General features: G+C 52.6%; 1 protein-coding gene across 3 annotated transcripts in view; it reads left to right on the forward strand.

Moving 5' to 3' along the window:
- Positions 1 to 13,360, forward strand: part of tnfaip2a (tumor necrosis factor, alpha-induced protein 2a) — a 35,425-nt gene that overhangs the window by 5,718 nt on the left and 16,347 nt on the right. For all 3 annotated transcript variants that reach the window (XM_038274642.1, XM_038274629.1, XM_038274636.1), the window contains exons 3-7: positions 2,557 to 2,990; positions 3,954 to 4,165; positions 9,878 to 9,992; positions 10,069 to 10,191; positions 11,454 to 11,548. In XM_038274642.1, the coding sequence (XP_038130570.1) occupies positions 2,557 to 2,990; positions 3,954 to 4,165; positions 9,878 to 9,992; positions 10,069 to 10,191; positions 11,454 to 11,548 (979 nt within the window). The remainder of the gene's footprint in view (positions 1 to 2,556; positions 2,991 to 3,953; positions 4,166 to 9,877; positions 9,993 to 10,068; positions 10,192 to 11,453; positions 11,549 to 13,360) is intronic.

Here is a 13,360-nt window from a genome sequence, read left to right on the forward strand (position 1 = left end):
ATGTTGTTTTCTAAACATTCTGTTTACAAAATGAAAATAAATGTTATTTAAGTCTAAGTCATGATCTTGGCACTGATGACTGGATTATTAGTTCCTTCCATCCACCTGCCTCGCTCCTCCAGGTGTTCATTAGTTCCTTCCATCCACCTGCCTCGCTCCTCCAGGTGTTCATTAGTTCCTTCCATCCACCTGCCTCGCTCCTCCAGGTGTTCATTAGTTCCTTCCATCCACCTGCCTCGCTCCTCCAGGTGTTCATTAGTTCCTTCCATCCACCTGCCTCGCTCTTTCAGGTGTTCAATAGTTCCTTCCATCCACCTGCCTCGCTCCTCCAGGTGTTCATTAGTTCCTTCCATCCACCTGCCTCGCTCTTTCAGGTGTTCAATAGTTCCTTCCATCCACCTGCCTCGCTCCTCCAGGTGTTCATTAGTTCCTTCCATCCACCTGCCTCGCTCCTCCAGGTGTTCATTAGTTCCTTCCATCCACCTGCCTCGCTCTTTCAGGTGTTCAATAGTTCCTTCCATCCACCTGCCTCGCTCCACCAGGTGTTCATTAGTTCCTTCCATCCACCTGCCTCGCTCCTCCAGGTGTTCATTAGTTCCTTCCATCCACCTGCCTCGCTCCTCCAGGTGTTCATTAGTTCCTTCCATCCACCTGCCTCGCTCTTTCAGGTGTTCAATAGTTCCTTCCATCCACCTGCCTCGCTCCTCCAGGTGTTCATTAGTTCCTTCCATCCACCTGCCTCGCTCCTCCAGGTGTTCATTAGTTCCTTCCATCCACCTGCCTCGCTCCTCCAGGTGTTCATTAGTTCCTTCCATCCACCTGCCTCGCTCCTCCAGGTGTTCAATAGTTCCTTCCATCCACCTGCCTCGCTCCTCCAGGTGTTCATTAGTTCCTTCCATCCACCTGCCTCGCTCCACCAGGTGTTCATTAGTTCCTTCCATCCACCTGCCTCGCTCCACCAGGTGTTCATTAGTTCCTTCCATCCACCTGCCTCGCTCCTCCAGGTGTACAGTAGTTCCTTCCATCCACCTGCCTCGCTCCACCAGGTGTTCATTAGTTCCTTCCATCCACCTGCCTCGCTCCACCAGGTGTTCATTAGTTCCTTCCATCCACCTGCCTCGCTCCACCAGGTGTTCAATAGTTCCTTCCATCAACCTGCCTCGCTCCACCAGGTGTTCAATAGTTCCTTCCATCCACCTGCCTCGCTCCACCAGGTGTTCATTAGTTCCTTCCATCCACCTGCCTCGCTCCACCAGGTGTTCAATAGTTCCTTCCATCCACCTGCCTCGCTCCTCCAGGTGTTCATTAGTTCCTTCCATCCACCTGCCTCGCTCCTCCAGGTGTTCATTAGTTCCTTCCATCCACCTGCCTCGCTCCTCCAGGTGTTCATTAGTTCCTTCCATCCACCTGCCTCGCTCCTCCAGGTGTTCATTAGTTCCTTCCATCCACCTGCCTCGCTCCTCCAGGTGTTCATTACCTTTCATCAGATGTTCCAGCTTTTACTTAAACTGTTTGCTCCCAGCCATCAGGGCCAGATTATTGGAGCCGTAGGTGAGAGTTCTCCAGCGTACCCAGTTTGTTACACTGATAACCTGATCCTGACTAGTTTCTGCTGACGGACCCATGAGCCCGGCTGCCCCGTTCTGATCTGTTTGCCTGACCCGTCTTCTTCCTGCTGGATTCCGTCTATAATGAACTTGGATCTGTCACCGGACCCCGGCTTGGATTTCCCTTCGGTTCCCTTTTCTGATCTCTGATCTTCTGTCCTGGACCTCTGCTTCCTCTTTGACACCGGCTTTGTATTCGCCTTCCGGATACTTAGGCTCGTCAGGCGGCTCTGCAGCCATCTTGGCTCCTGGAACTCTCCAGGCGGCTCCCGCCGCATGCTGAGGAATATTATTCCACTTTTTCCTCTGGACTCAGACTGAACTTTAAAACCAGGTTAGTGACTCACATGCAGGTCATCGTTCCTCGTCAGAGTTACATGGTCACTAACCTGCGTTTCTCCCTCCTCAGAGATTCCAGCCGTTTAGTCCTAGCTGACAAGACGCTGAGCAATTAAGAAACGCTTTTTATAAATCAATAACGTTCTGAATCCCGACAATAAAATATTATACAAATCAATCACAGCAAAAATGTTTTATTAACAAAGTGTGTTAATAGATAATAATAATACTATAATCAGGTACTAAGAATATTTCACTCACTCTCTGATGATTCATCAGCACATTTAATATAAACAATGACATTTTTATGCTAATTCCATATTATATTTGATTTCTAGATTTTATATCAAGGCTGAATTACAGCGTTGCATGTCTGGTGATGCTAATGCAGATTGTGCATGCATGTATATAACCCAGAAAACTGCTGCTGCACACTTCGGCTTTTTTATGCCACAACTGAGAGTAGGGAGTACCAAGATGGCGGCTGGTGACTTCAGTTTTCCCAGCCTAGAGGCGATCCAGTGATTAAATAGGGTTCATTGAGCTGAACCAGCGGCTGATGAAAGGTGGAGAAGCTGCTTCTTCTTTCTCTGTGTGGTGTCTTCTGCAGAGGAGCAGCTGGACGGTGTGCAGCAGGAGGAGGAACAACACGAGGAGCAGCTGGATGAGGTCACCAGGAGGCTGATCTTCAGGGAGGAGGAGCTCTTCAGCCAGGACGCTCCCAGTGAGGAGGAAGAAGACCAGCTGCAGAAAGACTTTGAATCTCTGAGTGTGCAGATCTGGATGGCTGTCCATGACACCTTCTCCCCTTCAGCTCCCTCTGGGGAGGTGCTGAGGAATGCCGTGGACTCCATCCAGCAGCAGGAGAAGCAGGACCAGCGCTGGAGAGAGCGTCCGAAGGAGAAGGTCCCCGTTTGGAGGCCTCAGAGGTGGCTGAGTTCTCACCACAAGCTGCTGCAGAAGATGGTGGAGGTCCGACTGTCAGAGGCTGCAGAGAGCGACTCAGCAGGCACCCAGCAGCTGTCCTCTGACGTCAAGAGGCAGGTGAGAACGCTCCGCTACCACGGCAACGCCCCCTGCTGTCCAGAGACCCGCCTTTTACAGCCTTAGACCCGTTCCAGGAAGTCCCAACAGAACCACTGGTTCTGAAACCACGTCCAGTCTGACCTGCCAACATGGCGGATCCACCGCAACAAGTCAGGAGACCAGCCGGGCGACCAGTCAGGCAATTAGTTGGGCGACCAGACGGGCAACCAGTCAGGCAACCAGTCAGGGACCAGTCAGGCGACTAGTCTGATGACTGAGGGAGTTTGTTGAGGACAGGAAGTCTGTCAGATCATGGCCATCTTGGTCAGGGGGGTGAAAGTTTCAGTTCAGAGGTAGAAGCCAGTCAGGGCGACCAGCCACACAACCAGTCGGGCAATCAGTCGGGCGACCAGCCAGGCCACAAGTCAGGCGACAAGTCAGGCAACCAGTCGGGGACCAGTCAGGAGACCAGTCGCCCTGACTGGTCCTGACTGGTCGCCCGGCTGGTCGCCCTGACTGGCTTCTACCTCTGAACTGAAACTTTCACCCCCCCTGACCAAGATGGCCATGATCTGATCTGATGGCGCCTGAACACCTCATGATGCATTTAAGGCTGCTGGTGATTGGACCTTCCTCCTGACTGGTTGCCTGGCTGATCTCCCAACTGATTGCCCGACCGGTCTCCTGACCGGTCACCAGTCAGCAGACCAGTCAGGCGACCAACTGGGCTACCAGTCAGGGCGACCAGTCGGGGCGACCAGTCAGGGACCAGTCATTAGACCAGTCGGGCATCAGTTGGGCGACCAGTCAGGCAACCAGCCAAGTGACCAGTCAGGGCAATCACCAGCAGCCTTCGATGCATCACGAGGCGTTCAGGTGCCGCTGTCACTGAGCCGCTCAGTGGGCCTCAGCTGAAGCCTTGGGGGCTTAAACCCTCACAGGAGGAAGCTTCTCTGACTCCGCCTCCTCTGGTCTTGTCAGGTGTGCCGTATGGGGAAGCGACTGAAGGAGGACCTCCTGATGGTGGCCAGGAAGGTGAAGGACTGTTACCCTGTGACCATGGACATCCTGAACGTCTACGGCGCCCTCTACCATCAGACCTTCTCTGCCCGGCTGGCCGCGCTGACGGCCGCCGGCCTGGACATCGACGACTGCAGCTACGTCCTGTTTTGGGTCAACCACTACTATCCTGAGTGAGTCTCTGCTGCCGGCAGCCATGTCTGGAACGAAGGGGCGGAGCTTCATCCGGCGCCACATCAGGAATGTGTCTGATATTCTTAGGTGCTCAGTGCTGACCTCTGCTGGTTGAAATTAGGATTTTAGACACTCCTCCATGTAGTGCTTTAATAAGAAGCATCCCCCACCATGATGCAGCCTCCACCCTGTTCTGAAAAAGCTGCTCGCTCCATAGAAGCAGAGCAGATGGCAGAACAACCGTTAAAAACGTTTTCCTTTTTGAGAAAAGAAGGGTTTCATGCTGATGTTCTCCAGGTGTTCGGTTCCTCCTGTGTCTCTGATTGTTTCTTTGTCTTCTAGGTTGATCTAAACGCCTTTCTTCGTTTTTACCTCTGCTTTAATGTTTCTCAGCTTCACTATATTTGTGTTTATTAGTTGTCCTCCCTCAGCCTCCCTGCCTTGGTTCTGACCCAGCTGCTCCACTGGGTCTCTGTTCTGGCGCTCGGTCCGGGCAGCTGATGGTCCTGAACGCTTCAGAAGAAGCTCCTCAGTCAGACCTGATTCTGAGAAACAAACAGGATCTATGTGCTGCGGCTCTGAGTGGGAAAGATCCCATTGGGTTAATAACAGGCGCATTCAGTCCTCTATCCAGTGCAGCTTTGTTTTCTTTCCTCTGAGTCATTCCTCTCTCTGCTTTCAGCCTTCCTGCTTCACAGACTCCATGTTTTTCTCTTCATAGGGAAGAAATTCAGTTGCTTCATTTCCTAAACTCATTAAAATGCAGAGAACGATCCAAACAGTTCAAGGCCGCATCCCAAAACACGACACGACCAAACCAGCAAGCGCTCTGCTAGAAAGTTCATGTCCAGAATCCACAATCAGTCCCCCCACCCCCCGGCCCTTTAGGGCCCCCGCTCTGCAGCAACAAGGCTTTCTCTGTTAAACCCACATCCAAGCAGCTGATGCAGCTGCAGGGATGCATGTAGAGCTGCAGGGATGCATGTAGAGCTGCAGGGATGCACGTAGAGCTGCAGGGATGCACGTAGAGCTGCAGGGATGCATGTAGAGCTGCAGGGATGCATGTAGAGCTGCAGGGATGCATGTAGAGCTGCAGGGATGCATGTAGAGCTGCAGGGATGCATGTAGAGCTGCAGGGATGCATGTAGAGCTGCAGGGATGCACGTAGAGCTGCAGGGATGCACGTAGAGCTGCAGGGATGCATGTAGAGCTGCAGGGATGCATGTAGAGCTGCAGGGATGTATGTAGAGCTGCAGGGATGCACGTAGAGCTGCAGGGATGCATGTAGAGCTGCAGGGATGCACGTAGAGCTGCAGGGATGCATGTAGAGCTGCAGGGATGCATGTAGAGCTGCAGGGATGCATGTAGAGCTGCAGGGATGCACGTAGAGCTGCAGGGATGCACGTAGAGCTGCAGGGATGCATGTAGAGCTGCAGGGATGCATGTAGAGCTGCAGGGATGCATGTAGAGCTTCAGGGATGCACGTAGAGCTGCAGGGATGCACGTAGAGCTGCAGGGATGCATGTAGAGCTGCAGGGATGCATGTAGAGCTGCAGGGATGCATGTAGAGCTGCAGGGATGCACGTAGAGCTGCAGGGATGCACGTAGAGCTGCAGGGATGCATGTAGAGCTGCAGGGATGCATGTAGAGCTGCAGGGATGCACGTAGAGCTGCAGGGATGCATGTAGAGCTGCAGGGATGTATGTAGAGCTGCAGGGATGCACGTAGAGCTGCAGGGATGCACGTAGAGCTGCAAGGATGCATGTAGAGCTGCAGGGATGCACGTAGAGCTGCAGGGATGCATGTAGAGCTGCAGGGATGTATGTAGAGCTGCAGGGATGCACGTAGAGCTGCAGGGATGCACGTAGAGCTGCAAGGATCCATGTAGAGCTGCAGGGATGCACGTAGAGCTGCAGGGATGCATGTAGAGCTGCAGGGATGAATGTAGAGCTGCAGGGATGCACGTAGAGCTGCAGGGATGCACGTAGAGCTGCAAGGATGCATGTAGAGCTGCAGGGATGCACGTAGAGCTGCAGGGATGCATGTAGAGCTGCAGGGATGTATGTAGAGCTGCAGGGATGCACGTAGAGCTGCAGGGATGCACGTAGAGCTGCAAGGATGCATGTAGAGCTGCAGGGATGCACGTAGAGCTGCAGGGATGCACGTAGAGCTGCAGGGATGCACGTAGAGCTGCAGGGATCCATGTAGAGCTGCAGGGATGCACGTAGAGCTGCAGGGATGCACGTAGAGCTGCAGGGATGCACGTAGAGCTGCAGGGATGCACGTAGAGCTGCAGGGATGCATGTAGAGCTGCAGGGATCCATGTAGAGCTGCAGGGATGCACGTAGAGCTGCAGGGATGCATGTAGAGCTGCAGGGATCCATGTAGAGCTGCAGGGATGCACGTAGAGCTGCAGGGATGCACGTAGAGCTGCAGGGATGCATGTAGAGCTGCAGGGATGCACGTAGAGCTGCAGGGATGCATGTAGAGCTGCAGGGATGCATGTAGAGCTGCAGGGATGCATGTAGAGCTGCAGGGATGCACGTAGAGCTGCAGGGATGCATGTAGAGCTGCAGGGATGCATGTAGAGCTGCAGGGATGCATGTAGAGCTGCAGGGATGCATGTAGAGCTGCAGGGATGCATGTAGAGCTGCAGGGATGTATGTAGAGCTGCAGGGATGCACGTAGAGCTGCAGGGATGCATGTAGAGCTGCAGGGATGCACGTAGAGCTGCAGGGATGCATGTAGAGCTGCAGGGATGCATGTAGAGCTGCAGGGATGCACGTAGAGCTGCAGGGATGCACGTAGAGCTGCAGGGATCCATGTAGAGCTGCAGGGATGCACGTAGAGCTGCAGGGATGCACGTAGAGCTGCAGGGATGCACGTAGAGCTGCAGGGATGCATGTAGAGCTGCAGGGATGTATGTAGAGCTGCAGGGATGCACGTAGAGCTGCAGGGATGCATGTAGAGCTGCAGGGATGCACGTAGAGCTGCAGGGATGCATGTAGAGCTGCAGGGATGCATGTAGAGCTGCAGGGATGCATGTAGAGCTGCAGGGATGCATGTAGAGCTGCAGGGATGCACGTAGAGCTGCAGGGATGCATGTAGAGCTGCAGGGATGTATGTAGAGCTGCAGGGATGCACGTAGAGCTGCAGGGATGCATGTAGAGCTGCAGGGATGCATGTAGAGCTGCAGGGATGCACGTAGAGCTGCAGGGATGCACGTAGAGCTGCAGGGATGCATGTAGAGCTGCAGGGATGCACGTAGAGCTGCAGGGATCCATGTAGAGCTGCAGGGATGCATGTAGAGCTGCAGGGATCCATGTAGAGCTGCAGGGATGCACGTAGAGCTGCAGGGATGCACGTAGAGCTGCAGGGATGCATGTAGAGCTGCAGGGATGCAGGTAGAGCTGCAGGGATGCACGTAGAGCTGCAGGGATGCATGTAGAGCTGCAGGGATGTATGTAGAGCTGCAGGGATGCACGTAGAGCTGCAGGGATGCATGTAGAGCTGCAGGGATGCATGTAGAGCTGCAGGGATGCACGTAGAGCTGCAGGGATGCATGTAGAGCTGCAGGGATGTATGTAGAGTTGCAGGGATGCACGTAGAGCTGCAGGGATGCATGTAGAGCTGCAGGGATGCATGTAGAGCTGCAGGGATGCACGTAGAGCTGCAGGGATGCACGTAGAGCTGCAGGGATCCATGTAGAGCTGCAGGGATGCACGTAGAGCTGCAGGGATGCACGTAGAGCTGCAGGGATGCACGTAGAGCTGCAGGGATGCACGTAGAGCTGCAGGGATGCACGTAGAGCTGCAGGGATGCACGTAGAGCTGCAGGGATGCACGTAGAGCTGCAGGGATGCACGTAGAGCTGCAGGGATGCACGTAGAGCGGCAGGGATGCATGTAGAGCTGCAGGGATGCATGTAGAGCTGCAGGGATCCATGTAGAGCTGCAGGGATGCACGTAGAGCTGCAGGGATGCACGTAGAGCTGCAGGGATGCATGTAGAGCTGCACGGATCCATGTAGAGCTGCAGGGATGCACGTAGAGCTGCAGGGATGCATGTAGAGCTGCAGGGATCCATGTAGAGCTGCAGGGATGCATGTAGAGCTGCAGGGATGCATGTAGAGCTGCAGGGATCCATGTAGAGCTGCAGGGATGCATGTAGAGCTGCAGGGATGCACGTAGAGCTGCAGGGATGCACGTAGAGCTGCAGGGATGCATGTAGAGCTGCAGGGATCCATGTAGAGCTGCAGGGATGCACGTAGAGCTGCAGGGATGCACGTAGAGCTGCAGGGATGCATGTAGAGCTGCAGGGATGCACGTAGAGCTGCAGGGATGCATGTAGAGCTGCAGGGATGCATGTAGAGCTGCAGGGATGCATGTAGAGCTGCAGGGATCCATGTAGAGCTGCAGGGATGCATGTAGAGCTGCAGGGATCCATGTAGAGCTGCAGGGATGCATGTAGAGCTGCAGGGATGCACGTAGAGCTGCAGGGATGCATGTAGAGCTGCAGGGATGCATGTAGAGCTGCAGGGATGCATGTAGAGCTGCAGGGATGCATGTAGAGCTGCAGGGATGCACGTAGAGCTGCAGGGATGAACGTAGAGCTGCAGGGATGCACGTAGAGCTGCAGGGATGCACGTAGAGCTGCAGGGATGCACGTAGAGCTGCAGGGATGCATGTAGAGCTGCAGGGATGCATGTAGAGCTGCAGGGATGCATGTAGGGCTGCAGGGATGCATGTAGAGCTGCAGGGATGCACGTAGAGCTGCAGGGATGCATGTAGAGCTGCAGGGATGCACGTAGAGCTGCAGGGATGCACGTAGAGCTGCAGGGATGCATGTAGAGCTGCAGGGATGCACGTAGAGCTGCAGGGATGCATGTAGAGCTGCAGGGATGTATGTAGAGCTGCAGGGATGCACGTAGAGCTGCAGGGATGCATGTAGAGCTGCAGGGATGCATGTAGAGCTGCAGGGATGCACGTAGAGCTGCAGGGATGCATGTAGAGCTGCAGGGATGTATGTAGAGCTGCAGGGATGCACGTAGAGCTGCAGGGATGCATGTAGAGCTGCAGGGATGCATGTAGAGCTGCAGGGATGCATGTAGAGCTGCAGGGATGCACGTAGAGATGCAGGGATGCACGTAGAGCTGCAGGGATCCATGTAGAGCTGCAGGGATGCATGTAGAGCTGCAGGGATGCACGTAGAGCTGCAGGGATGCACGTAGAGCTGCAGGGATGCACGTAGAGCTGCAGGGATGCATGTAGAGCTGCAGGGATGCATGTAGAGCTGCAGGGATGCATGTAGAGCTGCAGGGATGCATGTAGAGCTGCAGGACAGAGACGACCTGCCGGGTTCCTCCATCAGCTGAACCAGCCGACCCCAAAGGTTACGTCTCTAAACATTTTCTACAGTCCAACCAAAAAGACATTTATTGTCTGGATGAAACTAATAATTTATTTAAATACCAACAGACTATAAAGAAAATTAACTTAAAGGATCAAAACGTTTATTTTTTAAATCTAACGAGTAGAAAGTAAAAAGTTTTCTAAAATAATGACTCCAGTAAAGTCTGATCCTACCAGGCACTGAGCCAGGAGTCCTTTCCATGGAGGAAGGTTTAGTTCAGAGAGGCTTCTATGGGAGAAAGATCTATGAAGGGCTGCAGAGAGGCTGAAACAGCCACTGATCTCCTCTGGTTCTCCTGCAGGGAGATACTGAAAAACCCAGACCTGGAGGGGCAGATAAAGACGCCCTGCTTGGGTTCTCTGCTGCTGCAGGACAACCTGAGGGCTCTGGAGGAGCAATACCTTCTCCACAAAGAGGTGAAGCCTTCACTGGTGGATGATTAACCCTGGAGGAGCATATGACCTCCTTCAGCTCACACAGATGTTTCCTCAGGAGAAGATCCAGCTGTGGCTCAACACGCTTCTGAAGAAGGAGGAGGAGAACTGGCTGGGCGACAAACACCCAGAACTCATCGACAGTTATTACTTCAGCCCGCTGGCCATCGACATCATACAGGTGAGAGCAGGAGTCCAGAGGACAGCTGGGAAACACCCGCTGGACGCCCCCTGGCTCAATGGACGCCCGCCGGCTCTATAGACGCCCGCTGGCTCAATGGACGCCCGCCGGCTCTATAGACGCCCGCTGGCTCAATGGACGCCCGCCGGCTCTATAGACGCCCGCTGGCTCAATGGACGCCCGCCGGCTCTATAGACGCCCGCCGGCTCTATAGACGCCCGCCGGCTCTATAGACGCCCGCCGGCTCTATAGACGCCCGCTGGCTCAATGGACGCCCGCTGGTTCTATAGACGCCCGCCGGCTCTATAGACGCCCGCCGGCTCTATAGACGCCCGCCGGCTCTATAGACGCCCGCCGGCTCTATAGACGCCCGCCGGTTCTATAGACGCCCGCCGGCTCTATAGACGCCCGCCGGCTCTATAGACGCCCGCCGGCTCTATAGACGCCCGCCGGTTCTATAGACGCCCGCCGGCTCTATAGACGCCCGCTGGCTCTATAGACGCCCGTCGGCTCTATAGACGCCCGCCGGCTCTATAGACGCCCGCCGGTTCTATAGACGCCCGCCGGCTCTATAGACGCCCGCCGGCTCTATAGACGCCCGCTGGCTCTATAGACGCCCGTTGGCTCTATAGACGCCCGCCGGCTCTATAGACGCCCGCCGGCTCTATAGACGCCCGCCGGCTCTATAGACGCCCGCCGGCTCTATAGACGCCCGCCGGCTCTATAGACGCCCGCTGGCTCTATAGACGCCCGCCGGCTCTATAGACGCCCGCCGGCTCTATAGACGCCCGCCGGCTCTATAGATGCCCGCCGGCTCTATAGACGCCCGCCGGCTCTATAGACGCCCGCCGGTTCTATAGACGCCCACCGGCTCTATAGACGCCCGCCGGCTCTATAGACGCCCGCCGGCTCTATAGACGCCCGCCGGCTCTATAGACGCCCGCCGGCTCTATAGACGCCCGCTGGCTCTATAGACGCCCGCCGGTTCTATAGACGCCCACCGGCTCTATAGACGCCCGCCGGCTCTATAGACGCCCGCCGGCTCTATAGACGCCCGCTGGCTCTATAGACGCCCGCTGGTTCTATAGACGCCCGCTGGCTCTATAGACGCCCGCTGGTTCTATAGATGCCCGCTGGTTCTATAGACGCCCGCTGACTCTATAGACGCCCGCTGGTTCTATAGACGCCCGCTGGTTCTATAGACGCCCCCTGGCTATGAAGACGCCCGCCTTCATAGATGCCCAACGGCTTTGTCTCCACAGATGTTCAACAGCTCCCTGACGGAGTTAGGCTACACTATCAGCAGCCAGGACAAGGCTCAGAGGCTCACAGTTCATCTGGAGAACTTTCTCAGCAGGTAAACATGACCTGTATCAACCACCAAGGCTAAATGTGAAAAGATTTATTAAGACACTAGTTCCTGTTCCTGTAGTTCCTGTTCCTATAATTCCTGTTCCTTTAGTTCCTATAGTTCCTGTTCCTCTAGTACTGTTCTTTTAGTTCCTATAGTTCATGTCCCTGTAGTTCCCATTCCTATAGATCCTGTTTCTATAATTCCTATAGTTCCTGTAGTTCCTGTTTCTATAGTTCCTGTAGTTCCTATAGTTCCTATAGTTACTGTAGTTCCTATAGTTCCGATAGTTCCTGTTTCTATAGTTCCTGTAGTTCCTATAGTTCCTATAGTTCCTGATGCTATAGTTCCTGTAGTTCCTATAGTTCCTATAGTTCCGATAGTTCCTGTTTCTATAGTTCCTGTAGTTCCTGTAGTTCCTATAGTTCCTATAGATCCTGTTTCTATAGTTCCTATAGTTCCTGTAGTTCCTGTTTCTATAGTTCCTGTAGTTCCTATAGTTCCTATAGTTACTGTAGTTCCTATAGTTCCGATAGTTCCTGTTTCTATAGTTCCTGTAGTTCCTATAGTTCCTATAGTTCCTGATGCTATAGTTCCTGTAGTTCCTATAGTTCCTATAGTTCCGATAGTTCCTGTTTCTATAGTTCCTGTAGTTCCTGTAGTTCCTATAGTTCCTATAGATCCTGTTTCTATAGTTCCTATAGTTCCTGTAGTTCCTGTTTCTATAGTTCCTGTAGTTCCTATAGTTCCTGTAGTTCCTATAGTTCCGATAGTTCCTGTTTCTATAGTTCCTTTAGTTCCTGTAGTTCCTATAGTTCCTGATTCTATAGTTCCTTTAGTTCCTATAGTTCCTATAGTTCTGATAGTTCCTGTTTCTATAGTTCCTGTAGTTCCTGTAGTTCCTATAGTTCCTATAGATCCTGTTTCTATAGTTCCTATAGTTCCTGTAGTTCCTGTTTCTATAGTTCCTGTAGTTCCTATAGTTCCTGTAGTTCCTATAGTTCCGATAGTTCCTGTTTCTATAGTTCCTGTAGTTCCTATAGTTCCTGTTTCTATAGTTCCTGTAGTTCCTATAGTTCCTGTAGTTCCTGCTCCTATAGTTCCTATAGTTCCTGTTTTTATAGTTCCTGTAGTTCCTGCTCCTATAGTTCCTATAGTTCCTATAGATCCTGTTTCTATAGTTCCTATAGTTCCTGTAGTTCCTGTTTCTATAGTTCCTGTAGTTCCTATAGTTCCTGTAGTTCCTATAGTTCCGATAGTTCCTGTTTCTATAGTTCCTGTAGTTCCTATAGTTCCTGTTTCTATAGTTCCTGTAGTTCCTATAGTTCCTGTAGTTCCTGCTCCTATAGTTCCTATAGTTCCTGTTTTTATAGTTCCTGTAGTTCCTATAGTTCCTATAGTTCCTGTAGTTCCTATAATTCCTATAGTTCCTGTTTCTATAGTTCCTGTAGTTCCTATAGTTCCTGTAGTTCCTATAGTTCCGATAGTTCCTGTTTCTATAGTTCCTTTAGTTCCTGTAGTTCCTATAGTTCCTGATTCTATAGTTCCTTTAGTTCCTATAGTTCCTGCTCCTATAGTTCCTATAGTTCCTGTTTCTATAGTTCCTGTAGTTCCTATAGTTCCTGTAGTTCCTGCTCCTATAGTTCCTATAGATCCTGTTTCTATAGTTCCTATAGTTCCTGTAGTTCCTGTTTCTATAGTTCCTGTAGTTCCTATAGTTCCTGTAGTTCCTATAGTTCCGATAGTTCCTGTTTCTATAGTTCCTGTAGTTCCTATAGTTCCTGTTTCTATAGTTCCTGTAGTTCCTATAGTTCCTGT

This window comes from Cyprinodon tularosa, unplaced genomic scaffold (assembly GCF_016077235.1).
Source record: "Cyprinodon tularosa strain WSP-4 unplaced genomic scaffold, ASM1607723v1 ctg1204, whole genome shotgun sequence".
Classification (NCBI taxonomy): Eukaryota; Metazoa; Chordata; class Actinopteri; order Cyprinodontiformes; family Cyprinodontidae; genus Cyprinodon; species Cyprinodon tularosa.